This window comes from Pollachius pollachius (genome assembly GCF_949987615.1).
Source record: "Pollachius pollachius genome assembly, chromosome: 5".
NCBI lineage: Eukaryota > Metazoa > Chordata > Actinopteri > Gadiformes > Gadidae > Pollachius > Pollachius pollachius.
In genome coordinates, this window is record NC_136938.1 from 29,363,917 (window position 1) to 29,391,409 (window position 27,493).

The 27,493-nt window shown below is 52.6% G+C and overlaps 1 protein-coding gene across 1 annotated transcript in view; it reads left to right on the forward strand.

The window, feature by feature from the left end:
• Window positions 1-1,045: 1,045 nt before the first annotated feature.
• LOC307075591 (SH3 and multiple ankyrin repeat domains protein 2-like) overlaps window positions 1,046-27,493 on the forward strand; it is a gene marked incomplete at its 3' end in the record, with an annotated part of 106,304 nt that continues 79,856 nt past the window's right edge. Inside the window, exons 1-9 of the mRNA XM_079736232.1 lie at window positions 1,046-1,231; window positions 12,018-12,221; window positions 13,090-13,161; window positions 15,295-15,403; window positions 17,452-17,621; window positions 17,763-17,930; window positions 18,880-18,996; window positions 21,085-21,162; window positions 25,758-25,824. Coding sequence (XP_079592358.1) covers window positions 1,070-1,231; window positions 12,018-12,221; window positions 13,090-13,161; window positions 15,295-15,403; window positions 17,452-17,621; window positions 17,763-17,930; window positions 18,880-18,996; window positions 21,085-21,162; window positions 25,758-25,824 — 1,147 coding nt within the window. The 5' untranslated portion in view covers window positions 1,046-1,069. The remainder of the gene's footprint in view (window positions 1,232-12,017; window positions 12,222-13,089; window positions 13,162-15,294; window positions 15,404-17,451; window positions 17,622-17,762; window positions 17,931-18,879; window positions 18,997-21,084; window positions 21,163-25,757; window positions 25,825-27,493) is intronic.

Genomic DNA, 27,493 nt, shown 5'->3' on the forward strand with positions numbered 1-27,493 from the left:
CGAGATGGGGAAGGCCTCTGCCTGTTAGGGTAAGTGTCAGGGTTAGGGTGGCTGTTTTCTTCAGAGGTATCTTGATCTGCTGACAGACTCATGAATACCCGGTAGATCACCGATAGGGTTAGTGTTAGTCACCGCTAACCTCTCCCTCCGCTGTGCTGCGTGGCACTGTGCTGTCTGAATCACATGGCCCAGCCTACAGACTCTGTGGTATCGGCTTAGACCGGCTGAGGGCATTTTTTGTGGAGCTCGTTGACGCGTTCAGAATGGAACCTCATAGCACTCTGGTGCTCAGGGACACGTTGGGGAGGTCTGTCTCCAGGGAGGAGCCCCCAGGAGGACGAGGGTTTAACGAGACGCGCTGCTCAGCTGTTCTGTGGTCGGAGGACCTTCTGTGGGGAGGAATAGGAAGATAAAGATTTGAACGAACTCTCGACTCCTCTAATGTCTCCCTGGCTCTCTCGCCGGGCTCTCTTCTCTCCAGAGGTAACGATGTAGAGCAGCTGTCAGCCGCCAGGATTTGAATCGCTTTCATCTCACAGATACCAGGACTCGATAAATAGTTGTATTCTCTCTCCCTCGTGCACACGCACACACACACACACACACACACACACACACACACACACACACACAACCGACACATACCCACACATTCATGCACGCACCAAACAATATACAATACTAACACAAAATGTTAAACCAATTATCTGCAAATATTTCATCCTGGCTCGTCTTTGGTGACGAAATGAAAAGGTTAAATTAAAAAGATAACTTCAAACAAAAGGCTTTGGAGAATATCTGGTTTAGACAAGTAAACACGTTCTGGTTATGAATGAAAGATACATGTTTGAAGGCAAAAGGTGGAAGGAATTAAAAGGACATTTTATCTCCGTCTCACTCCCTCTCCCCCCCTCCCTTTCCCTCCCTCCCTCTTTCCTCCCCCCCTCCCTTTCTCTCCCCCATCCCCCCCTCTCCCTTTACCCCCCTCCCCCTCCCTCTCTCCCCCCCTCTTCAGCTGAAGGCCTCCCCCCCCCCCCGCCCTAGGAGTCCCACCTCCAGCGAGGATGAGATGGCTCAGAGTCTCTCTGACTACTCCGAGGACTCCGCCTCCGACCGGGAGGAGACCGTCTACGAGACCATAGGCCCCGCCCCCTCGGCCCCGCCCTACATGGAGGACGTGAGGACGCACTCCCTGGTGGTCCGCGTGCTCGTCCCCGACCTGCAGCAGACGGTGAGGGGAGGCTAGAGGCAGGGGCGCCCTGAGGCGGGGGACAGGTGCATTATGGGTCAGGGGACAGGTGCATTATGGGGCAGGGGACAGGTGCATTATGGGGCGGGGGACAGGTGCATTATGGGGCGGGGGACAGGTGCACTATGGGGCGGGGAGGACAGGTGCATTATGGGTCAGGGGACAGGTGCATTATGGGTCAGGGGACAGGTGCATTCTGGGAGGGAACTGGCTGCTGTGATCTTTATACTGGAGCAGTTCTAAGGGGGTTCATATGAAGTAGTACTTACTACCACAGAGCAGTACTTATATTACCGAGTACTAAGTATCCTTCTACCGGTCAGAACCTCTCTGTCGGGGATCTGCAGCATTTTAGTCAGTTCTAATATGTTTTTCTTTCTTGATTGAATTTAAAATGAAAACTTAAATCACTGACTTCTGACTTAACTAAAAATTATAGATCCTGAAAGCAATTCAACTGTATCAAATATTCTCCAGCATAACATAATTTTGTTTCATTGTACTTTGCTCTTTCAAAAAAGCCTATTTTAAATGAGCGATGAGGAAGGTGTTGAAAAAAATATGGCATATTATGTTGGTTTATTGCAACCGTTGTCATGGTTACTATGTCGCCATGGATAAAATATAAGGGATTCTAGTGCACCTGGTTCATTAAACACCTTAACAAGAGTTAAACAGCCAGCTCATCTTAAACGGCTGCATTTCTAATATGTGTAATAAACATATTATCAATGCTTGTGATCATTTATAGAGAGAAACTTCTATAAAGTGAATACAGATACAGGTCACAGTGGGTAGGGCTCCTGACAGTCAAACTCAGCATGCTTTTACAGGAACTGATTTGATAGCATAGCCACGATAGTATAGTGGCTATGCTACCACCATATAACCACTAGCTAGCTGTCAAACAATATATCATACCTATATACCAAGAAGCCTCTCCACAAGAAAGCCCTGCACAGCTGGAGGGAGGCAGTGAGGTCTAGGTATGAGGCAGTGAGGCCTAGGTATGAGGCAGTGAGGTCTAGGTATGAGGCAGTGAGGCCTAGGTATGAGGCAGTGAGGCCTAGGTATGAGGCAGTATGTGAGGTCTAGGTATGAGGCAGTGAGGTCTAGGTATGAGGCAGTATGTGTGAGGCCTAGGTATGAGGCAGTATGTGAGGTCTAGGTATGAGGCAGTATGTGAGGCCTAGGTATGAGGCAGTGAGGTCTAGGTATGAGGCAGTATGTGAGGCCTAGGTATGAGGCAGTATGTGAGGCCTAGGTATGAGGCAGTGAGGTCTAGGTATGAGGCAGTGAGGTCTAGGTATGAGGCAGTGAGGTCTAGGTATGAGGCAGTATGTGTGAGGCCTAGGTATGAGGCAGTGAGGTCTAGGTATTAGGCAGTATGTGTCTAGGTATGAGGCAGTATGTGAGGTCTAGGTATGAGGCAGTAAGTGAGGTCTAGGTATGAGGCAGTGAGGTCTAGGTATGAGGCAGTATGTGAGGTCTAGGTATGAGGCAGTATGTGTGAGGTCTAGGTATGAGGTAGTGAGGCCTAGGTATGAGGCAGTATGTGTCTAGGTATGAGGCAGTATGTGAGGTCTAGGTATGAGGCAGTATGTGTGAGGTCTAGGTATTAGGCAGTATGTTTGTTCATCCTATTGATGGGCAGTTCCAGCAGCAGCGATGTGGTGGACATCAGTGGGGTGGGGGCCCTGTTGTGGATGAATGAATGAATACATGCTGGTTGATTTACTCAAACAGCAGGCGTCAGTAGAGGCGAGGTGGGAGACCCAGGGTTCAGCAGAGTGGGTGGGCTCATACTCACCTGCCCTCTACATCCTGGTGTGTAGTATATCTATATATACTACATACCTAAATACTACATACTTGTGTGTAGTATATCTATATATACTACATACCTAAATACTACATACTGGTGTGTAGTATATCTATATATACTACATACCTAAATACTACATACTGGTGTGTAGTATATCTATATATACTACATACCTAAATACTACATGCTGGTGTCAGGCATATATATATACTACATACCTAAATACTTCATACTTGTGTGTAGTATATCTAAATATACTACGCGTGTAGGTCTGGTGAGTTGTATAGCTTAGTGCTATACTCCTAATACTCCTGCCTTCGGACGACATCCTGATCACAATTATGGCAGTGAAATCTTTTGTTACTAATTGCTGCTTTACGACAAAATATGGTCGCTATGGCGATACATTAAAATGGGGTAACGGTGTGTGTGTGTGTGTATGCACATGTTCATACATGCGAGTGTCTGGGTGTGTGTGTGAGTGTGTGTGTGAGGGGGGGGGGCATGCTTTGATGTGTATAAAAGCCCACTCACATGTGTGCACTTAAGGACGTGATTCAACATCCAGCACTCAGTGGAACCGCTTGATCACATGATCGGGTCAGAGATGATCCAAACACAGCTGAATAATTCAAGCACACACACAGAGACACACAGAGACACACACACACACACACACACACACACACACACACACACACACACACACACCCTAATGGTATCACCCCTCCCCAAGCTCATTCTTATCCGCACTACAACTTGATTACGTTCTATCCCTGTGTCATAATATCTGAAAACATGAGCCTAAATCCTTCTCCTACACGTTCCACAACATCATTACCTCCTTCCTTTAATCCTGCTTTCTTCACCGATTATGTACTTTGATATGAAGCAACACCCCCTGCAGCTCTGTTCCACAGGGTGTAGCCGCTAGCTAAGGGCTGCATTACTGCTAGCTAAGGGCTCTGTGCACCCCTACCTAAGGGCTCTGTGCACCGCTAGTTAAGGGCTCTGTGCACCGCTAGTTAAGGGCTCTGTTCCCCGCTAGTTAAGGGCTCTGTGCACCGCTAGCTAAGGGCTCTGTTCGCCGCTAGCTAAGGGCTGTGTGCGCCACTACTTAAGGGCTCTGTGCGCCGCTAGTTAAGGGCTCTGTGAGCTGCTAGGTAAGGGCTGTGTGAGCTGCTAGTTAAGGGATGCATTACTGCTAGCTAAGGGCTCTGTGCGCCGCTACCTAAGGGCTCTGTGCACCGCTAGTTAAGGGCTCTGTGCACCGCTAGTTAAGGGCTCTGTTCCCCGCTAGTTAAGGGCTCTGTGCACCGCTAGTTAAGGGCTCTGTGGACCGCTAGTTAAGGGCTCTGTTCGCCGCTAGTTAAGGGCTCTGTTCGCCGCTAGCTAAGGGCTCTGTGCGCCGCTAGTTAAGGGCTCTGTTCGCCGCTAGTTAAGGGCTCTGTTCGCCGCTAGCTAAGGGCTCTGTGCGCCGCTAGCTAAGGGCTCTGTTCGCCACTAGCTAAGGGCCGTGTGCGCCGCTAGTTAAGGGCTCTGTGCGCCGCTAGTTAAGGGCTCTGTGAGCTGCTAGGTAAGGGCTGTGTGAGCTGCTAGTTAAGGGATGCATTACTGCTAGTTAAGGGCTCTGTGAGCTGCTAGTTAAGGGCTGCATTACTGCTAGTTAAGGGCTGTGTGAGCTGCTAGCTAAGGGCTGCATTACTGCTAGTTAAGGGCTGTGTGAGCTGCTAGCTAAGGGCTGCATTACTGCTAGTAAAGGGCTCTGTGAGCTGTTAGCTAAGGGCTCTGTGTGCTGCTAGCTAAGGGCTCTGTGTGCCGCTAGCTAAGGGCTCTGTGCACTGCTAGTTAAGGGCTCTGTGCACCGCTAGTTAAGGACTCTCTGCGCCGCTAGCTAAGGGCTCTTTGCGCCGCTAGTTAAGGGTTCTGTGCACCGCTAGCTAAGGGCTCTGTATAGCTGCACTATATATGATGTAACATAGGAAATTGGGGTACAACCCGTCACAAAAGCAGGTTAAGAAATAAAAAGGAAGAAAATGGTTAAATGGGTCAAAGGAGGAAGAAAATTAATGCATTGTTTTTCTACGCACCACTCCCTTTTAATATGCCTTCATTTGAGCTCCCTGAATGAATGTTGAATCATTTAATTTGTTGCTCACTTACAAAACAGTTTGGGAATAATGAATGAAAAGCTTTACAATTGTTGCTTTTGAAAGGTATGGTCTCTCATTCTCGTGTTGTAATGCATTAATGCTGTTAATAATTTACCTGATGAAGCCTCCAGATTGTGAAGTGGTTATGGTTAATGCAGGGGTGGGGGGGGATTTAAACATAGAGAGTGATTATACATTTAGGCATTTCCAAAATCCTGGGCGACATTCAAAGCAGTGCCTGTGCCACAGACATTTTCCTTTCTGTGGAAAAAAAAGAAAGAAAAATACGTATTGTAATTTCCCAACAATCATCGTCTTTTGTCGATGTTTAAATGACCGTTCTAGGAAGAGGATGATTCGGAAATGAAATATTGCCATGGCGATTTGCCGAGTGTTATCAGCAGCAAACAGCAGGGGGGCTCACCAGACGTTAGTACCTTCACCCTACATCTCCTGCCCCCCCCCCCCTCTCCCCCCCCTCTCCTCTCCTCTCTCTCCTCTCTCTCCTCTCCCCTCTCTCCTCTCTCCTCTCCCCTCTCTCCTCTCCCCTCTCTCCTCTCTCCTCCTCTCTCTCCTCTCTCCTCTCCTCTCTCTTCTCCTCCTCTCTCTCCTCTCCCCTCTCTCCTCTCTCCTCTCCCCTCTCTCCTCTCTCCTCCTCTCTCTCCTCTCTCCTCTTCTCTCTCTTCTCCTCCTCTCTCTCCTCTCCTCCTCTCTCTCCTCTCTCTCATCTCCTCTCTCCTCTCCTCTCTCTCCTCTATCCTCTCCTCTCTCTCCTCTCCTCTCCTCCTCTCTCTCCTCTCTCCTCTCCTCTCTATCCTCTCCTCTCCTCCTCTCTCTCCTTTCTCCTCTCTCTCTTCTCCTCCTCTCTCTCCTCTCCTCTCTCCCCTCTCCTCCTCTCCTCTCTCCTCCTCTCCTCCTCTCTCCTCTTTCCTCTCCTCTCCTCCTCTCTTTCCTCTCTCCTCTCCTCTCTATCCTCTCCTCTCCTCCTCTCTCTCCTCTCTCTCCTCTCTCTCTCCTCTCCTCCTCTCCTCCTCTCTCCTCTCCTCCTCTCTCCTCTCCTCTCTTGGCAGCTGAGCGGATTAGCCGCGTGGTTTCAGGCTTCAGGCCGCAAGGCTGCTATCACTTGCCCAGCAGCAGTCCAGTTGTACATGCTCACACGCACACACACACACACACACACACACACACACACACACACACACACACACACACACACACACGCTCACACACACAAACACACACTGTGGCATCCCGCCGCTGGACCTCGGACCGGACGGGTCCGAGGACACGCAGTAGACCTGGTTTACCGTCGCCACCCTCCAGCCGGCGACAGAGAGCACCACGTCTCCCCCCCCAATCAGCGCAATCGGGGACACCTGGCCGGAGGAAGGGAATGGACCAGGAGCCAGCATAAAAGGGGCACCAGACCGGGCGAACGAGGGAGTGCCAGGGAGAGAGTCCGCACCACATGGAGAGTGACACGGGGGGAGTCCGCCCCACGGAGAGAGTGACACGGAGGGAGTAAGCACCAGACCGGGCGAACGGCAAGCGACACGGAGGGATTCCGCACCACGCCGGCGATCTAGAGGCTCACGGAGACCCTAGCACGAGTATACAGACTACTTATTCTGTTATAAATAAATAAACGCCGACTGCGGCTTTAACCCCTGCTTTCTGTGTAATTCCTACCGGGTACCTGACACTTGGGGAGACGGGTTGCCACATATGGTGGAGGATGCGGGCAACTCGACCGCGCTACGGGCCGGTTTTGTGAGGGAACCCCCTTCAGCCGGCATGCAGAACCCGGATGGGACCGCGGCGACGCCCGCCCAGCAGCAGCAGTGGGAGACCACGGAGAGTCTGGCCCTGCTCTACGAGGTCGTACTACGGCTCACCGAACTAAGCGCCGCGACCGCCGCCGCGACCGCCGCCGCGACCGCCGCCCCGTTGCAGCTGGAGACGATGCCGCCGGAGACGACGCCGTCAGAGACGACGCGGCCCGAGATGAGGCCGCGGGAGGCGGGGCCGCGGGAGACGAGGCCGCGGGAGACGAGGCCGCGGGAGACGAGGCCGTGGGAGGAGGGGCCGCGAGACGAGCCACACCGGCAGCAGACGCAGCCATGCATGCGAGCGACCTGCTGGGCACAGGGGAAAACAGGAAGCCCGACCATACCGGCACGGGTAATGAACCGGGGCACGCAGGCCCTCGTGGATACCGGCAGCGTGGTCACTCTCCTCCGCCCTGACTTGGCGGGCGGGAAGGAGGGCGCGCCCATAGAGGTGGCCTGCATACACGGGGACGCCCGGACGTTCGAGACCTGCCACGTCGTCATCCGGACCCCGCACGGGGTATTCCCGACGCGGGCAGGGATCGTACCCCACCTACCGGTGCCGCTGCTAATCGGGAAGGACTTCCCGATCTTCCACCGGCTACCGGACCCGGCGCGTGAACTCCGGAGCCGGAGAGAACCACCCCGCAGAGGGGTGAGGGGAGTTCAACAGGCCTACGGGGCCACCAGGCCTCCGTCGTCCCCCGGAGGGCGAACAGAGGAGGCTGAGCCCGCGGCCTCACCGGAACCAGAGGCCGTGGCGCTGCTCGAGGCCGACTCGGAGCCAGAGCTCGAGGCCGATCCAGAGACCGACACCGAGCCCACGACAGAGGCCTCAATCTAGAGGCCCAGCCTGTGGTGGAGACGGAGCCAGAGGCGGAGGCTGAGCCCGCGGCCTCACCGGGACCAGGGGCCGTGGCGCTGCTCGAGGCCGACTTGGAGCCAGAGCTCGAGGCCGACGTCGACACCGAGCCGGAGGCAGAGGCAGAGACGGAAGCGGCAGAGACTTCAGTCGAAGCAACAGACTCCCCTAAAGAAGCTGAGGACGATCACCTGTCCGTGTCGATCCCCAACGAAGGCGCCATCACGCTGGACGTGGATGGGGATGACCTCCCGGAGACAGGTAAACCTGTGAAGCTTCCAGATCCCGACAAGAGCTCGGACGACCACCGGGTCCCCTCTGGACCCACGGGCCACGACGACGATGACGACGACGACCTGATGGAGGAGGTGACCAAGGACCCCGGCTCTAAGAAGGCGCCGACCGCCCAGCGGCTTCGGCGAATCACATTGGACCACGAGTGTGCCTATCAAGCCCAGAGCCGGTGGAGGGCGGAGGGAGGTCATCCTGGTCACCGACCACGCCCCCCTGAAGCGGATGGCCGGAGCCAGGGACACCAACGCATGAGTGACGCGGTGATTCTGGGCCCTCCGAAACATCAGGTATTATCTCCTAGGGAGGGAGGTCATCCTGGTCACCATCCACGCCCCCCCGAAGTGGATGGCCGGAGACAGGAACGCCGACGCCCTGTCACGCCGGGATGCCTGCCTGAGCGGGTTCACCGACGACCAGGGAGTGTGGCATCCCGCCGCTGGACCTCGGACCGGACGGGTCCGAGGACCTCAGTAGACCTGGTTTACCGTCGCCACCCTCCAGCCGGCGACAGAGAGCACCACGTCTCCCCCCCCAATCAGCGCAATCGGGGACACCTGGCCGGAGGAAGGGAATGGACCAGGAGCCGGCATAAAAGGGGCACCAGACCGGGCGAACGAGGGAGTGCCAGGGAGAGAGTCCGCACCACATGGAGAGTGACACGGGGGGAGTCCGCCCCACGGAGAGAGTGACACGGAGGGAGTAAGCACCAGACCGGGCGAACGGCAAGGGACGCGGAGGGATTCCGCACAGCGCCGGGCAAGTGACACGGCGGGAGTGCTCGCTAGACCGGGAGAAGGGCGAAGCGACACGGAGGGATTCTGCACCACGCCGGTGATCTAGAGGCTCACGGAGACCCTAGCACGAGTATACAGACTACTTATTCTGTTATAAATAAATAAACGCCGACTGCGGCTTTAACCCCTGCTTTCTGTGTAATTCCTACCGGGTACCTGACACTTGGGGAGACGGGTTGCCACATATGGTGGAGGATGCGGGCAACTCGACCGCGCTACGGGCCGGTTTTGTGAGGGAACCCCCTTCAGCCGGCATGCAGAACCCGGATGGGACCGCGGCGACGCCCGCCCAGCAGCAGCAGTGGGAGACCACGGAGAGTCTGGCCCTGCTCTACGAGGTCGTACTACGGCTCACCGAACTAAGCGCCGCGACCGCCGCCGCGACCGCCGCCGCGACCGCCGCCCCGTTGCACCCGGAGACGACGCCGCCAGAGACGACGCCGTCAGAGACAACGCGGCCCGAGATGAGGCCGCGGGAGGCGGGGCCGCGGGAGACGAGGCCGCGGGAGACGAGGCCGTGGGAGGAGGGGCCGCGAGACGAGCCACACCGGCAGCAGACGCAGCCATGCATGCGAGCGACCTGCTGGGCACAGGGGAAAACAGGAAGCCCGACCATACCGGCACGGGTAATGAACCGGGGCACGCAGGCCCTCGTGGATACCGGCAGCGTGGTCACTCTCCTCCGCCCTGACTTGGCGGGCGGGAAGGAGGGCGCGCCCATAGAGGTGGCCTGCATACACGGGGACGCCCGGACGTTCGAGACCTGCCACGTCGTCATCCGGACCCCGCACGGGGTATTCCCGACGCGGGCAGGGATCGTACCCCACCTACCGGTGCCGCTGCTAATCGGGAAGGACTTCCCGATCTTCCACCGGCTACCGGACCCGGCGCGTGAACTCCGGAGCCGGAGAGAACCACCCCGCAGAGGGGTGAGGGGAGTTCAACAGGCCTACGGGGCCACCAGGCCTCCGTCGTCCCCCGGAGGGCGAACAGAGGAGGCTGAGCCCGCGGCCTCACCGGAACCAGAGGCCGTGGCGCTGCTCGAGGCCGACTCGGAGCCAGAGCTCGAGGCCGATCCAGAGACCGACACCGAGCCCACGACAGAGGCCTCAATCTAGAGGCCCAGCCTGTGGTGGAGACGGAGCCAGAGGCGGAGGCTGAGCCCGCGGCCTCACCGGGACCAGGGGCCGTGGCGCTGCTCGAGGCCGACTTGGAGCCAGAGCTCGAGGCCGACGTCGACACCGAGCCGGAGGCAGAGGCAGAGACGGAAGCGGCAGAGACTTCAGTCGAAGCAACAGACTCCCCTAAAGAAGCTGAGGACGATCACCTGTCCGTGTCGATCCCCAACGAAGGCGCCATCACGCTGGACGTGGATGGGGATGACCTCCCGGAGACAGGTAAACCTGTGAAGCTTCCAGATCCCGACAAGAGCTCGGACGACCACCGGGTCCCCTCTGGACCCACGGGCCACGACGACGATGACGACGACGACCTGATGGAGGAGGTGACCAAGGACCCCGGCTCTAAGAAGGCGCCGACCGCCCAGCGGCTTCGGCGAATCACATTGGACCACGAGTGTGCCTATCAAGCCCAGAGCCGGTGGAGGGCGGAGGGAGGTCATCCTGGTCACCGACCACGCCCCCCTGAAGCGGATGGCCGGAGCCAGGGACACCAACGCATGAGTGACGCGGTGATTCTGGGCCCTCCGAAACATCAGGTATTATCTCCTAGGGAGGGAGGTCATCCTGGTCACCATCCACGCCCCCCCGAAGTGGATGGCCGGAGACAGGAACGCCGACGCCCTGTCACGCCGGGATGCCTGCCTGAGCGGGTTCACCGACGACCAGGGAGTGTGGCATCCCGCCGCTGGACCTCGGACCGGACGGGTCCGAGGACCTCAGTAGACCTGGTTTACCGTCGCCACCCTCCAGCCGGCGACAGAGAGCACCACGTCTCCCCCCCCAATCAGCGCAATCGGGGACACCTGGCCGGAGGAAGGGAATGGACCAGGAGCCGGCATAAAAGGGGCACCAGACCGGGCGAACGAGGGAGTGCCAGGGAGAGAGTCCGCACCACATGGAGAGTGACACGGGGGGAGTCCGCCCCACGGAGAGAGTGACACGGAGGGAGTAAGCACCAGACCGGGCGAACGGCAAGGGACGCGGAGGGATTCCGCACAGCGCCGGGCAAGTGACACGGCGGGAGTGCTCGCTAGACCGGGAGAAGGGCGAAGCGACACGGAGGGATTCTGCACCACGCCGGTGATCTAGAGGCTCACGGAGACCCTAGCACGAGTATACAGACTATTCATTCTGTTGAAATAAACGCTGACTGCGGCTTTAACCCCTGCTTTCCGTGTAATTCCTACCGGGTACCTGACACTTGGGGAGACGGGTTGCCACAACACACACACACACACACACACACACACACACACACACAAACGCACACACGCTCACACACACAAACACACACACGCTCACACACACGCTCACACACATACACACACGCTCATACACACACACACACACACACACGCTCACACACACACGCACACACACACACACACACACACACGCACACACACACACACACACGCTCACACACACACTCACACACACACACACACGCTCTCACACACACACACACCGCCTCCAGGATGAGTCGTAGCTCCGCCTCCGATGATGGCTGTCTTAATTAAATCATTAACAGTGTAAACGCTTCATCTTTTCCAGGATTGAATTTGAGATCCTGAAAACCTTGTTGTTCGTCAATAGTGCAAGAATGATGTGGCTCACATTTAAAAAGAAAAGCAGTATTTAGGCAGCTTATATCTTTTGTTAACGATGCAATGGCAACTTTGATGACAGCCTCTACTAATCCTTACATTAATCCTATTATCTCTTTATTACAGAAGGTGGGAGCTGAGGCTCTCATGAGTTCCCTGTGATTGATCAGGTGAACAGGTGTGGAACCGACGTCATTGACCTCCTCCTCCTCCTCCTCCTCAGAAATGCATGCGCTTCAACCCGGACGCCAGCGTGTGGGTGGCCAAGCAGCGCGTGCTCTGCTCGCTGAGCCAGGGCCTGAAGGACGTGCTGAACTACGGCCTCTTCCAGCCCGCCAGCAACGCCCGCGACGGCAAGTTCCTGGACGAGGAGCGTGTGCTCAGGGAGTACCCTCAGCCAATCGGCAAAGGGGTCCCGTCCTTAGAGGTACGATCAATCAGCCTGGGGGTCCCCTCGTTAGGGGTACAGCCACTCAGCCTGGGGGTCCCCTCGTTAGGGGTACAGCCACTCAGCCTGGGGGTCCCCTCGTTAGGGGTACAGCCACTCAGCTAGGGGGTCCCGTCCTTAGAGGTACGATCAATCAGCTAGGGGGTCCCCTCGTTAGGGGTACAGCCACTCAGCCTGGGGGTCCCCTCGTTAGGGGTACGGCCAATCAGCTAGGGGGTCCCCTCGTTAGGGGCACAGCCAATCAGCTAGGGGGTCACCTCGTTAGAGGTACAGCCAATCAGCCTGGGGGTTCCCTCGTTAGAGGTACAGCCACTCAGCGAGGGGGACCCCTCGTTAGGGATACAGCCACTCAGCCTGGGGGACCCCTCGTTAGAGGTACAGCCACTCAGCTAGAGGGTCCCCTCGTTAGGGGTACAGCCACTCAGCTAGAGGGTCCCCTCGTTAGGGGTACAGCCACTCAGCTAGGGGGTCCCCTCGTTAGAGGTATGATCAATCAGCTAGGGGGTCCCCTCGTTAGAAGTACAGCCAATCAGCTAGGGGGTCCCCTCGTTAGAAGTACAGCCACTCAGCTAGGGGGTCCCCTCGTTAGGGGTACAGCCACTCAGCTAGAGGGTCCCCTCGTTAGGGGTACAGCTGTAAGGTCAGCAGTAGAAGTTTATTAGAGCTTCCTAAGGGTAAAGTGTAGCTTTAACACTTTGAGATTTCTCCCATTGATGGACGCTTTAGTGGCCTACATTACATTTATTATTTGATTTAAAGAAAGTGTTTCTACACCAGGTTTCCTATGTCTTTGTGTATTATTTGTTAGTATAATAAACCTTTCCCTTTGCTATGGAACACCACACAGTTCCGCTACAAGAGCCGAGTGTACAGGCAGCCTCACGTCGACGAGAAGATGATCTCCAAACTCCACACCAAGGTAGGTCTACAGTGAGGTCCTCCTCCTCCTCCTCCTCCCCTCCTCCCCTGTCCTCCTCCTTCTGCTCCTCCTCCTCTCCTCTCCTCCTCCTCCTCCTCCTCCTCTCTCCCCCTCCTCCTCTCCTCTCCTCCTCCTCCTCCTCCTCCTCTCTCCCCCTCCTCCTCCTCCTCCTCCTCTCCCCCTCCTCCTCTCTCCCCCTCCTCCTCTCCCCCCCCTCCTCCTCTCCCCCCCTCCTCTCTTCTCCTCCTCTCCTCCTCCTCCTCACTCCCCCTCCTCCTCTCCCCTCCTCCTCTCTTCTCCTCCTCTCCCCCTCCTCCTCCTCCCCCTCCTCCTCTCCCCCCCTCCTCTCTTCTCCTCCTCTCCCCCTCCTCCTCCTCCCCTCTCCTCCTCCGGGACCTGCCCATCCTCCTCCTCCTCTTCCTCTTCCTCTCATCTCCACCGCCTCCTCCTCCTTTTCCCCCTCTTCCTCTCTCCTCCTCTCCTCCTCCACCTCCTTCCCCTCTCCCTCTTCCTCCTTTCCCCCTCCTCCTCCTCTCTCCTCCTCCTCCTCTCCCCCTCCTCCTCTCTCCCCCTCCTCCTCTCCCCCCCCTCCTCTCTTCTCCTCCTTTCCCCCTCCTCCTCCTCCACCTCCTCCTCCTCTGGGATCCGCCCCTCTTATCTATTCTTACCGTGTGGCCTGGAAAAGGCAGGCGGTAAAGAACCGGAATGGGCCGGTTGTTCCAACGGACTCTGAGACCATCCTGATATCACAACACGTTAAAGCGGCCAATCAGAGTAAGGCTCCCCTATCTGGGCCCTTAATGAAGGAGTGATGAGCTCTGGTTCCCCTTAATGAAAGAGTGATGAGCTCCCCTTAATGAAGGAGTAATGATCTCTGGTTCCCCTTAATGAAAGAGTGATGAGCTCCCCTTAATGAAGGATTAAGAGCTCTGGTTCCCCTTAATGAAGGAGTGATGAGCTCCTCTTAATGAAGGAGTGATGAGCTCTGGTTCCCCTTAATGAAAGAGTGATGAGCTCCTCTTAATGAAGGAGTGATGAGCTCTGGTTCCCCTTAATGAAAGAGTGATGAGCTCCCCTTAATGAAGGATTAAGAGCTCTGGTTCCCCTTAATGAAGGAGTGATGAGCTCCTCTTAATGAAGGAGTGATGAGCTCTGGTTCCCCTTAATGAAAGAGTGATGTGTTCTAGTTCCCTTAATGAACAAGTGATGAATTTCCCTTAATGAAGGGGTGATGAGCTCTGTTTCCCTTAATGAATGAGTGATGAGCTCTGATTCCCCTTAATGAAGGAGTGATGAGCTCCCCTTAATGAAGGAGTGATGAGCTCTGGCTCCTCTTAATGAAGGAGTGATGAGCTTTGGCTCCCCTTAATCAAGGAGTGATGAGCTCCCCTTAATGAAGGAGTGATGAGCTCTGGTTCCCCTTAATGAAAGACTGATGAACTCCCCTTAATAAAGGAGTGATGAGCTTTGGCTCCCCTTAATGAAGGAGTGATGAGCTCCCCTTAATGAAGGAGTGGTGAGCTCTGGTTCCCCTTAATGAAAGACTGATGAACTCCCCTTAATGAAAGAGTGATGAGCTCTGGCTCCCCTTATTGAAGGAGTGATGAGCTCTGGCTCCCCTTAATGAAGGAATGATGAGCTCCCCTTAATGAAGGAGTGATGAGCTCTGGTTCCCCTTAATGAAGGAGTGATGAGCTCCCCTTAATGAAGGAGTAATGAGCTCTGGCTCCCCTTATTGAAGGAGTGATGAGCTCCCCTAAATGAAGGAGTGAAGAGCTCTGATTCCCCTTAATGAACGAGTGATGAGCTCTGATTCCCCTTAATTAAGGAGTAATGAGCTCTTGCTCTGGATGGTTGATGTTGTTGTTTATGTTGTTGTTGACATTGTCGTGTTGGTTGTTGTTGATGTTGTCGTGTTGGATATGTTGTTGTTGTTGTTGTTGATTGAAGTTGGTGTTAATGTTGTTGTTGTTGTTGTTGTTGTTGTTGTGGATGTTGTTGTTGCATTGGTTATTGTTGATGTTGTCGTTGTTGTGATTGGTTGATGTTATTGTGGTGGTTGTTGTTGTTGATGTTTTTGTTGTTGTTGTGTTGGTTATTGTTGATGTTATTGTGGTTGTTGTTGTTGTGCAGGCCAACCTGAGGAAGTTCTTGGAGCTGATCCAGAACCAGCAGGTGGACAAAGTGTCCAGACTGCTGGAGAGAGGGCTGGACCCCAACTACCAGGACCCCCACAGCGGAGGTGAACCCCCCCCTCCCCCATTACACACACACACACACAGGCACACCCACACAAACGCAAACGCAAGTGCAAATCATATACACATAAACATATTCACACAAACATATACACACACTAACACAAACACACGCCCTGATTGGCAGAACTCTGACAACACACACAGAGAGAGAGGGTGGACAGGACAGAGCCACTCATGCTTTGGTTAGGGAACATCTCTAGATCTAGATCTATAGATATAGAGATGTTGATAAAGGTGGGGTCCAGAGGGAGATTGACCCAGGGTTAAAGGTGGAGTCTAGGGGGACAGTGACCCAGGGTTAAAGGTGGAGTCCAGGGTTAAGGTGGAGTCTAGGGGGACAGTGACCCAGGGTTAAAGGTGGAGTCCAGGGTTAAAGGTGGAGTCTAGGGGGACAGTGACCCAGGGTTAAAGGTGGAGTCCAGGGTTAAAGGTGGAGTCTAGGGGGACAGTGACCCAGGGTTAAAGGTGGAGTCCAGGGTTAAAGGTGGAGTCTAGGGGGACAGTGACCCAGGGTTAAAGGTGGAGTCCAGGGTTAAAGGTGGAGTCTAGGGGGACAGTGACCCAGGGTTAAAGGTGGAGTCCAGGGTTAAAGGTGGAGTCTAGGGGGACAGTGACCCAGGGTTAAAGGTGGAGTCTAGGGGGACAGTGACCCAGGGTTAAAGGTGGAGTCCAGGGTTAAAGGTGGAGTCTAGGGGGACAGTGACCCAGGGTTAAAGGTGGAGTCCAGGGTTAAAGGTGGAGTCTAGGGGGACAGTGACCCAGGGTTAAAGGTGGAGTCTAGGGTTCAAGGTGGGTTACCCAGGAGATGAGGCTGAGTATCCCAGACCCCTAGCCCTCTTAATGGGTCTGGGAGCCGGGGTTTGAGATGATTTAAGGCGTTGGGTGAGAATAGGACCCCGTTAAACAGGGTTGAGTTCTTCTAGAACTGTTAAAACACAGAGTCAAACAGACCCTCATGCACAAGGGACATTTTATTAACACAACTACCATAAGGGCTATTTATTTTGATTGAAGTCTTTGGGTTTCTCTCTCTCTCTCTTTCTCTCTTTCTCTCTCTCTCTCTCTCTCTCTCTCTTTCTCTCTTTCTCTCTCCTCTCTCTCTCTCTCTCTCTCTCTCTCTCTTTCTCTCTCTCTCTCTCTCTCTCTCTCTCTCTCTCTCCTCTCTCCCCCTAATAAGAATACACATTGTTTCCTTGCTCTTGTCCAATGTGAGATTGGAATGGTAAACTCAGATGTGGGGTTTTGTCAGTGGAGGAGACAATCACTAGTAGTAGTAGCAGTAGGAATGTCTCACTCTTTTTGGGAGTGAGCTGATAGGGTGATGAATGGATGAATTTAATGTACCCCTGGTTTAATGTACCCTGGTTTAATGTACCCTGATAATGTACCCTGGTTTAATGTACCCTGATAATGTACCCTGGTTTAATGTACCCTGATAATGTACCCTGGTTTAATGTACCCTGGTACAATGTACCCTGATAATGTACTCCTGGTTTAATGTACCCTGGTTTAATGTACCCTGGTTTAATGTACCCCTGGTTTAATGTACCCCTGGTTTAATGTACCCTTGTTGAATGTACCCTGATAATGTACCCTGGTTTAATGTACCCTGGTTGAATGTACCCTGATAATATACCCTGGTACAATGTACCCTGATAATGTACTCCTGGTTTAATGTACCCTGGTTTAATGAACCCTGGTTTAATGTACCCTGGTTACATGTACCCCTGGTTGAATGTACCCTGATAATGTACCCTGGTTTAATGTACCCTGATAATGTACCCTGGTTTAATGTACCCTGATAATGTACCCTGGTTTAATGTACCCTGGTTTAATGAACCCTGGTTTAATGTACCCTGGTTACATGTACCCCTGGTTGAATGTACCCTGATAATGTACCCTGGTTTAATGTACCCTGATAATGTACCCTGGTTTAATGTACCCTGATAATGTACCCTTAGTGTGACCTCATGACCTCTGACCTGTGACTGCCCCCATAGCCCTCATGACCTCTGACCTGACCCCTCAGAGACCCCCCTGACACTGGCCGCCCACCTGGGCGACGTGACGGAGGTGATGAAGGTGACGGAGGTGATGAAGGTGCTGAAGAACGGCGGCGCTCACCTGGACTTCAGGGCCCGAGACGGGCTGACGGCGCTCCACAAGGCGGCCTGCGCCCGGCGGCCCTGCACCCTGGAGGTACACGCACACACAAACACACACAAACACACGAGCGCACACACAGCCTCCCTCCGCCCCGACCGGGCCGCGGCGTCTCCGTTCGTTGCGGTCGCCTGAGGAGGAGACTCAGCCCTGTCCATCACTCCCCCCCCTCCCAAGACCCTGCTGGAGCTGGGGGCGTCTCCGGACTACAAGGACGGGCGTGGCCTGACCCCCCTGTACCACAGCGTGGTCGCGGGGGGCGACCCGGGCTGCTGTGAGCTGCTGCTGCTGCACCGCGCCGCCGTGGGCTGCAGGGACGAGAACGGCTGGGCGGAGCTACACCAGGTACACACACACACCATGCACACACACACGCCATGCACACACACACGCCATGCACACACACACACACACCATGCACACACACACACACATATGATGCACCCACACACACACATATGATGCACACACACACACACATGGTACACGCACACACACACACACACGCGGTACACGCACACACACACACACACGATGCATGCACACACACACACATATGATGAACGCACACTCAAACATGATGCACGCACAAACACAGATATGATGCACGCACTCAAACATATATGATGCACGCACACACACACATATGATGCACGCAATCGAACAAAGATGGTGCACGCACACACACATATATGATGCACGCACGGACACACACATGATGCACGCACACACACAGACTGGCACGCACAAACACATATGATGCAAGCACACACACGTATTTGATGCACATATACACCTCAAATATACACAGCCACACCAAACATATGCACAATCAAAACACGCAAACACACGACACATACAAAGGCATACACACACACACACACACCACACAAACGTATGTGTGCGTGTGCATCAGCCATCATCCTCTTCGGCGGTTGCTTACTGTGTCCCTGGAGGCCTGGAGAAGCTCTTCTGCCTGGAGACATGATCACTCAGCTAGGTGAACAGCAGCACATGACGGCTGGTCGTCACACCGAGGAGAAATTCAAAAATATATATTTAATCCCATTTATATGTATTGTTGCGGTTAAAAAACGGATTACGACTTTATTTTGTAGTGTAATGACCTCTAGTGGTACGATCCTCTTACTGCAGTCAATATTCGAGCCGACAGTAAATATATCAACCGAATCGCACCAAAGGGACAAAGTTAATAACCTGTATTTGCTTTTCTGTATGTGTGTGTTTGTGTGTGTGTGTGTGTGTGTGTGTGTGTGTGTGTGTGTGTTTTCAGGCTTGTCGCCATGGCCACGTGCAGCACCTGGAACATCTGCTGTTCTACGGAGCAGATATGAGCGCCCAGAACGCCTCCGGAAACACGGCTCTGCACATCAGTGCCCTGTACAACCAGGTGAGACACACAGACACACACACGCACGCACGCGCACACACACACACACACACACACACACACGCATGCACGCACACACATATACAAACATATAAACATCTGCCAGTGTCTTAACCCTAGCCCTCACCCTAAGGGCTAGGGTTAGGTCTAGGGTAAGGTCGAGGGTTAGGTCGAGGGTTAGGTCGAGGGTTAGGTCGAGGGTTAGGTCTAGGGTTAGGTCGAGGGTTAGGGTTAGGTCGAGGGTTAGGTCTAGGGTTAGGTCGAGGGTTAGGGTTAGGTCGAGGGTTAGGGTTAGGTCGAGGGTTAGGTCTAGGCTTAGGGTTAGGTCTAGGGTTAGGTCGAGGGTTAGGTCTAGGGTTAGGTCGAGGGTTAGGGTTAGGTCGAGGGTTAGGTCTAGGGTTAGGTCGAGGGTTAGGGTTAAGTCGAGGGTTAGGTCGAGGGTTAGGGTTAGGTCGAGGGTTAAGTTGAGGGTTAGGTCGAGGGTTAGGGTTAGGTCGAGGGTTAGGTCGAGGGTTAGGTCTAGGGTTAGGTCTAGGGTTAGGTCTAGGGTTAAGGTTAGCGTTAGGTCGAGGGTTAGGTCTAGGGTTAGGTCTAGGGTTAGGTCTAGGGTTAAGTCTAGGGTTAAGGTTAGCGTTAGGTCGAGGGTTAGGTCTAGGGTTAGGTCGAGGGTTAGGTCGAGGGTTAGGTCGAGGGTTAGGTCGAGGGTTAGGGTTAGGTCTAGGGTTAGGTCGAGGGTTAGGTCGAGGGTTAGGTCGAGGGTTAGGTCGAGGGTTAGGTCTAGGGTTAGGGTTAGGGTTAGGTCGAGGGTTAGGTCTAGGGTTAGGTCGAGGGTTAGGTCTAGCCAACCCTAGCCATCTGACTCCTTTGGGTCAGGCCTTTAAGATACAGTATATGGCACCCCTCCCCTCAGGAGGGGGGGTTAGTACCCCCACTCATAGTGTTTAGCATTCAGCCCCCTGAGATCAGGAGGTTCATCAAACGGTCCACAGACTGTTGTTCAGGTGCTCCAGCTCCAGACTTACCAATGTGTGGTGTTACTTTATTCAGAATGGAGAGCACCCGGAATACGATGAATATTTAAGGTGAAAGAACATTTTGCGACAAGCTTCTTTGTGTGTGTTTGTGTGTGTGTGTGTGTAGTGTGTGTGTGTGTCTGTGTGTCTGTGTGTGTGTGTGTGTGTGTGTGTGTGCGTGTTTGGTTTTGCATGGTTGTGTGTGTGGTGTGTGAGTGTGTCTGGTTGTCTGTGTGTAGTGTGTGTGTGTGTGTCTGGTTGTGTGTGTGTGTGTGTGTGTGTGTGTGTGTGTTTGGGTGTGTGTGTGTAGTGTTTGTGTGTGTTTGGGTGTGTTTGGTTGTGTGTGTGGTTGTGTGTGTGTGTGTGTGTGTGTGTGTGTGTGTGTGTTTGGTTGTGCATGGTTGTGCATGTGGTGTGTGTGTGTCTGGTTGTGTATGTGGGTGTGTGTGTGTGTGTCTGGTTGTGTGTGTGTGTGTGTGTGTGTGTGTGTGGTTGTGTGTGTGTGTGTGTGTGTGTGTGTGTGTGTGTGTGTGTGTGTGTGTGTCTCCTGCAGGTCGTTCCTTCGTGTTGATCTAACAGCTCCTGGTGCATGCGCGATAGAGCGCTTTGTGGGCGATCTGTGCAGTAGATTCAAACCCCTCAGCACTCTCAATTCCTCTGCTTTTCTCTCTCTCTCTTCCTCCCTAACACTCTATATTTATCTATCTTTAACTCTCGTTCTGCCCATCGCCACTCTCTCTCAATCTCTCTTCCTTTCTGTGTGTCTCTCTCTCTCTCTCTCTCTCTCTCTCTCTCTCTCTCTTCTCTCTCTCTGTCTCTTTCTCTCTCTCTCTCTCTCTCTCTCTCTCTCTCTCTCTCTCTCTCTCTCTCTCTCTCTTCCTGTGCAGAGGACCCACAGTGTTTAGCTTAAGGTTGTCTCTGTTGTGTCGTCCTCCCTGTGTGTCCCTGAGTGTTGATCAATGTGTGAGGAGATGAAGAGGAAGAGAGTCTTGCTGTTTCCAGATGAGCGGTCGGTGAAGCTGCTGCCACTTCGGCGCTCAAGAGTTTTTATTTGTATTTGTTTTGTTTTCTGAAGGATAACTGCGCCCGAGTGCTGCTGGCCCGCGGAGCTGATAAGGAGGAGAAGAACTACAACAGCCAGAACCCCTTCCAGGTAAACAACACAACAAACTACAACAGCCAGAACCCCTTCCAGGTAAACAACACAACAAACTACAACAGCCAGAACCCCTTCCAGGTAAACAACACAACAAACTACAACAGCCAGAACCCCTTCCAGGTAAACAACAATCAACAGAGCAACAGCTTCCATCTGGAGTTCAGAAGTCATTTCAGATGATTGTACACAATCTGTTGAATCAAATAGTTTTCCTTAAAGTTGAGTTCAGCCTTCTCCCCTCATCTCGTTTGGTGTGGCTAAAGAGCCGTCACAGGTCTGAGGACGTTATAGCAGACCACAGGAACATCATCACAGTGACATATGGGCCAGTACTGGTCCTTCTGATGGTGGGCATGGAGCCTCTGTCGTGTGTATCTTTCTGTTTGACTTTGTGTGTGTAGTTTCTGTGTGTCTCTTTGAATGGCTAATAAATCTAAATAGTAATAATTCAATTACAAAATAGTAGAAGTGTGTGTGTGCGTATGTGTGAGTGCATGGGTCGTTTGTGTGCGTGTTTTCTGCATACATGTTTCACTAGGTTATGCGTGGGTGCGTGTGCGTTCGAGTGTGTACGTGTGGTGTGTGTGTTCTTTATCTGTGTGACCATGCGGGTTAAAGCCTGGCAGTAGAGAGCTGTGGAGGGGCGCGGTCACCTGCAGGGTCCTCAGCCCAACGGCCTCATTGGAGGGTTCCCTTAGTTAGCAGAGCTGCAGATATACACAGATATATATATATTTATATATACATATATAAACATATATCCATATATATAAACACATACATACATATATACTATATACACACACACACACAGAGTGTGTGTGCATGTGTGTGTGTGTGTGTGTGTGTGTGTGTGTGTGTGTGTGTGTGTGTGTGTGTGTGTGTGTGTGTGTGTGTGTGTGTGTGTGTGTGTGTGTGTGTGTGTGTGCGTGCGTGCGTGTGTGTGTTTGAGCGTGTTTTTATTTGATTAAGTCTTTGGGTCCATCTCCTCCTCAACCCCCCCTCTCTGTGTCCTCTGCCCTCCTCCTCTCAGGAGTAAGGGTTAGGGTTAGGTTAGGGTTAGGGTTAGGGTTGGAGCCGTGGTCTGGATATTGGGGTGATGGTTGAGTGTAGACTCATCTACACACCAGCCAGTCCTCTCCCTCTGCTGCTCAGAGGACCTATAATCCTCTCCAGTGGAGTGAGAGACGACTACCCTGTGATTAGGGGCCCTTTGAGAGCTCTGGGGCCCTCGGAGGAGGACCTCCCTGATTGGCTGAAGCTCTTTATGAACGCTTCTTGTTCATGTCAGTCTCCACTGATATGGTGAATTGATTCTGATCTTGTAGAATCAATAAACTGGAAGGAAAGGAGATACAGGTGTTTTTACAGTTACTTATGTCTATATTTATCTTCATCTATCTAGCTACAGATATACCTTTATCTTTAAATAAAATAGCTATATCTCCTCCCTCTCCCTCCCTCTCCTCCCTCTCCTCCCTCTCCTCCCTCTCCCCCTCTCCCTCTCCTCCCTCTCCTTCCTCTCCTCCCTCTCCTCCCTCTCCTTCCTCTCCTCCCTCTCCTTCCTCTCCTCCCTCTCCCCCCTCTCCCTCTCCTCCCTCTCCTCCCTCTCCTCCCTCTCCCTCCCTCTCCTCCCTCTCCCCCCTCTCCCTCTCCTCCCTCTCCTCCTCTCTCTCCTCCCCCCCTCCCTCTCCTCCCTCTCCTCCTCTCTCTCCTCCCTCTCCCTCCCTCTCCTCCCTCTCCCTCTCCTCCCTCTCCTCCCTCTCCCCCTCTCCCTCTCCTCCCTCTCCTTCCTCTCCTCCCTCTCCTTCCTCTCCTCCCTCTCCTCCCTCTCCCTCTCCTTCCTCTCCTCCCTCTCCTCCCTCTCCTCCCTCTCCCCCCTCTCCCTCTCCTCTCTCTCCCTCTCCCCCCTCTCCCTTTCCTCTCTCTCCCTCTCCTCCCTCTCCCTCTCCTCCCTCTCCTCCCTCTCCTCCTCCTCTCTTTCCCTCCCTCTCCCTCTCCCCCCTCTCCTCTCTCTCCCTCTCCTCCCTCTCCCCCCTCTCTCTCTCCCTCTCCCCCCTCTCCTCTCTCTCCCTCTCCTCCCTCTCCCCCCTCTCTCTCTCCCTCTCCCCCCTCTCCCTCTCCTCTCTCTCCCTCTCCTCCCTCTCCTCCCTCTCCCTCTCCTCCCTCTCCTCCCTCTCCTCCTCCTCTCTCTCCCTCCCTCTCCCTCTCCTCTCTCTCCCTCTCCCCCCTCTCCCTTTCCTCTCTCTCCCTCTCCTCCCTCTCCCTCTCCTCCCTCTCCTCCCTCTCCTCCTCCTCTCTCTCCTCCCTCTCCCTCTCCACCCTTCTCCCTCTCTATCTTCCCCCTCCTTAGTCTCCATGACGCCCACCGTCTCCTCTCCCCCCCTGTGATTGGCTGCGTCCCCCCAGCAGTCTTGAAGCTCTTCTAACCCTACCAGCACCACATGCTACCCCCCCCCACCCCCAACCATCCACAACCCCTCCTCCTCCTCATCTTTGAGTCACACAACCATGTGTTGCACAACTATTTGTTACCATGTGTTTCCATGACAACTGAGGTTGCGTAGTCAAGCAAAAAAGAGTGTGTGTAGGGGGTGGATGAAAATGAAAGGGTGAAAGTGAGATCTCAGCCACATGCGGGCGCCAACATGGGCGGGGCTTACTGGGAAAGGGAAAGGATTGAGAAAGACGGAGATGGAGCATTTTCACTGCACTAGTGCTATATGAAATAGTCTCATTGTGAGATGAAACAGTCTCATTGTGAGATGAAATAGTCTCAACGTGTGATGAAATAGTGTCATTGTGATTAATTAGTCTCATTGTGTGATGAAACAGTCTCATTGTGTGATGAAATAGTCTCAACATGTGATGAAATAGTCTCATTGTGTGATTAATTAGTCTTATTGTGTGATGAAACAGTCTTATTGTGTGATGAAATATAGTCTTTATATTTTTTTTTGCTCATTGAAATAGTAATTTACTCAGTCCCATTTGAGGAAACATCATTTTGAAGTCTAAAGCATTAATGCGTGATACAACAACATGGAGCAAGGTAAGCGAAGCCAAGGTACTAGGCCTCGGTACAAGGTACAAGGCTGTTATGGGTTAGAGTTAGGGGCTGTGGAGGACTTTGGGGTGAACATACAAAACCCTCCGGAGGTAAACCTTCAGCCACAGAACAGGAACACAGACACAGACACAGAGCACAACAGCTCCTGAATGTTACGGCTGCAGCTACGCCTCTCTCTGCTTAAGAGCAGTTTGATGAAGGCCTCTCTATCTCCACTAGAGAGCAGCTTGATGAAGGCTCCTCTATCTCCACTACAGAGCAGCTTGATGAAGGCCTCTCTATCTCCACTAGAGAGCAGCTTGATGAAGGCTCCTCTATCTCCACTAGAGAGCAGTTTGATGAAGGCCTCTCTATCTCCACTAGAGAGCAGCTTGATGAAGGCTCCTCTATCTCCACTAGAGAGCAGTTTGATGAAGGCTCCTCTATCTCCACTAGAGAGCAGCTTGATGAAGGCTCCTCTATCTCCACTAGAGAGCAGCTTGATGAAGGCTCCTCTATCTCCACTAGAGAGCAGCTTGATGAAGGCTCCTCTATCTCCACTAGAGAGCAGCTTGATGAAGGCTCGTCTATCTCCACTAGAGAGCAGCTTGATGAAGGCTCCTCTAACTCCACTAGAGAGCAGTTTGATGAAGGCTCCTCTCCTCTATCTCCACTAGAGAGCAGCTTGATGGAGGCTCCTCTATCTCCACTATAGCCCTCAGGGAGGTGGGGGCCCTCAGGGAGGTGGGGGCCCTCAGTGAGGTGGGGGCCCTCAGTGAGGTGGGGGCCCTCAGGGAGGTGGGGGCCCCCAGTGTGTGCACCCTCCCTAACTCTGAAGGATGCTCTCATCCCCAACACTGACACACCGCTACAAGATCACAGCTTGTGATGCTCGTTGCTATTCTTGGTTTGTTTTTCTGGTTTCATCAAGAAGGAAACCAAACCAAAGTATCAGTGGGATGGAAATGATTAATGGAGCGACCTGATTCATATTCAGATATACTGTACTGTATTTACTCTGTATATACTACTGTATATACTGTCCCGCCATTACAAGCCATTTCACAAACTGCCCGACAGTGGCATCACATATGGGAGTGTCCACCCAGGTTAAGGAGGGATCCATCAGGCTGCCATTCAGTGGACTAAACCAACCGGTATGCTGATCCAGCCATCATATATATGGGTGGACTCTCCCACCTGTCTATCACCACCTCATTTTGAAAGGGCTTGTAATGGCTGACCAACGGGGTTAGGGTTAGGGCTAATGTTGTATAGGGTTAGGGCAAACCCTAACCCTAACCTCCTGGGGGTACAATAAGGACCTGAGAGTCATGTCAATTGAACGTTTGAGGCCTTACGTGCAAATTGTCTGAGTTATGCTCTATCAAGCACAGAGCTTAAAATGATTTAAGTTCCTAATATCAGTGGGGTTTCACTAAGCATTGAAGAGCTTGTGGTGATAGAGAGCTCACGTTATGGTCTCTCTCTTGCCTCCCCCCTCCCCTTGATCCCTCTCATCTCTCCTCCCAACCACAAGGTGGCGATCATCGCTGGGAACTTTGAGCTGGCTGAGCTTGTGAAGAACCACAAAGAGACAGACGTAGGTGAGTACCTCCTCTTCTGTTGCCCAGAGCCATGCTTGCCTTCCTGTAGAGCTGAGAGGAGACACCCAGTCCAGCGACTGGGAGGTAGGATGTCTGGGTCCTGGGAGATAGGAGGTCTGGATCCTAGGTCAACATGGCTGTGCTCATGGGCTCTGAGGAACATCTTGTATCAGTTATCATTTATCAGTTATCAGTTTTCTGTTATCAGCAATCAGTTAGTTGTTGCTTTGATTCATTAGTTGGTGATTATATATATATATATATATATATATATATATATATATATATATATATATATATATATATATATATATATATTAGGGGTGTAACGGTACACAAAAGTCATGGTTCAGTACATACCTCGGTTTTGAGGTCACGGTACGGTACAGGACGGTACGGTTCATAGTTTGTCAACAACGGAGAATGGCCGTAGATCAGCAGCAATGAAAACACCACTAAACTTGGTTATGGCATTTGCATTTCTGAATTCCCAGACAGGGGTTGTTGAAATAGTGTCGTGAGCTGGGTTTGCACAACTCGTTTTTTTTTTCATAGCAACGGTGATAGTAACACCTGGATGGTGCCTTTTCAAATGCGTGTGCATGTTAAAGTGATGTACGTAGACACGGAGAGCCCTCTCCTTGGCCGAAGAGCCTGTCAGAGACCCTCTCCATAGCTTTCGTGCGCATCCAATATTTTTTAACTATCCGTTGACGCCATGGACCTATTGGTCGACGCAACATAGACGGTAAGGGCTGTGATTGGTCCTCTAACAAAATCATTTCCGGAATCAATTCTCCGGTTTGACTTTGCACCTTATTTACTTTGTACATTGTTTACTTTGCACCTTAAGGACCAATAAAACACCAAATTAGATTTGAAAAGCTTTGGAAGTTTATTTACAACACTGCTTACATGGTTTGTAGTCAACATATAAGATCGATCGGCCAGCGAATTGCATTGCGTATCCGCCATCCCGACGGAGAGCTGCTGAGGGGTCTCCGTGGTTACGGAGTCGGAGTAGTATACTTTGGCTAACAGTCCGGGGGGAACTCCGACTATAGTTTTAAATTCCGCATCACAAAACAAGCCTTTACATTCGCCATATTAACGCTACGTACGCCACATTTACACACCGAAGTCCACCTCTGTTACCAGACCAAAGTGCCTGTACCGTGATGGTTCGGTACAAATACGTGTATCATTACACCCCTAATATATATATATTAGGGCTGTCAAGCGATTAAAAAAAAAATCGAATTAATTACAGGCTCTGTGATTAATTAATCTAAATTAATTGCATACTTACATTTTTCCAAGAAAGTATTTAAAAATAATTGAATTCAAGTAAATTATGGCAGATGAGTGATTCAATTAATAATAGACATAATAGACTTTAAAATTCAATGCCTCTTTTATTTAAAACATGTCTTTCATTAACATACGGTGCATTTTAAGATCAAATTAATAACATTTCCATCTCACTCAAATTTCAATGCATCTCAGTCGAGTGTGGCTTGACGAGGCTGGCTGCTAGCGCCAGCTTCAGGGGCGGTGGCAGCTCGTACCTGCCAGCTTGCTACCAAACGTTTTGCGTTGAGGTGATATTTAAGGGTTGATGAACTCCGGTGATAGGAAAATTCCTTACTACAGAGATTGCAGATAACGG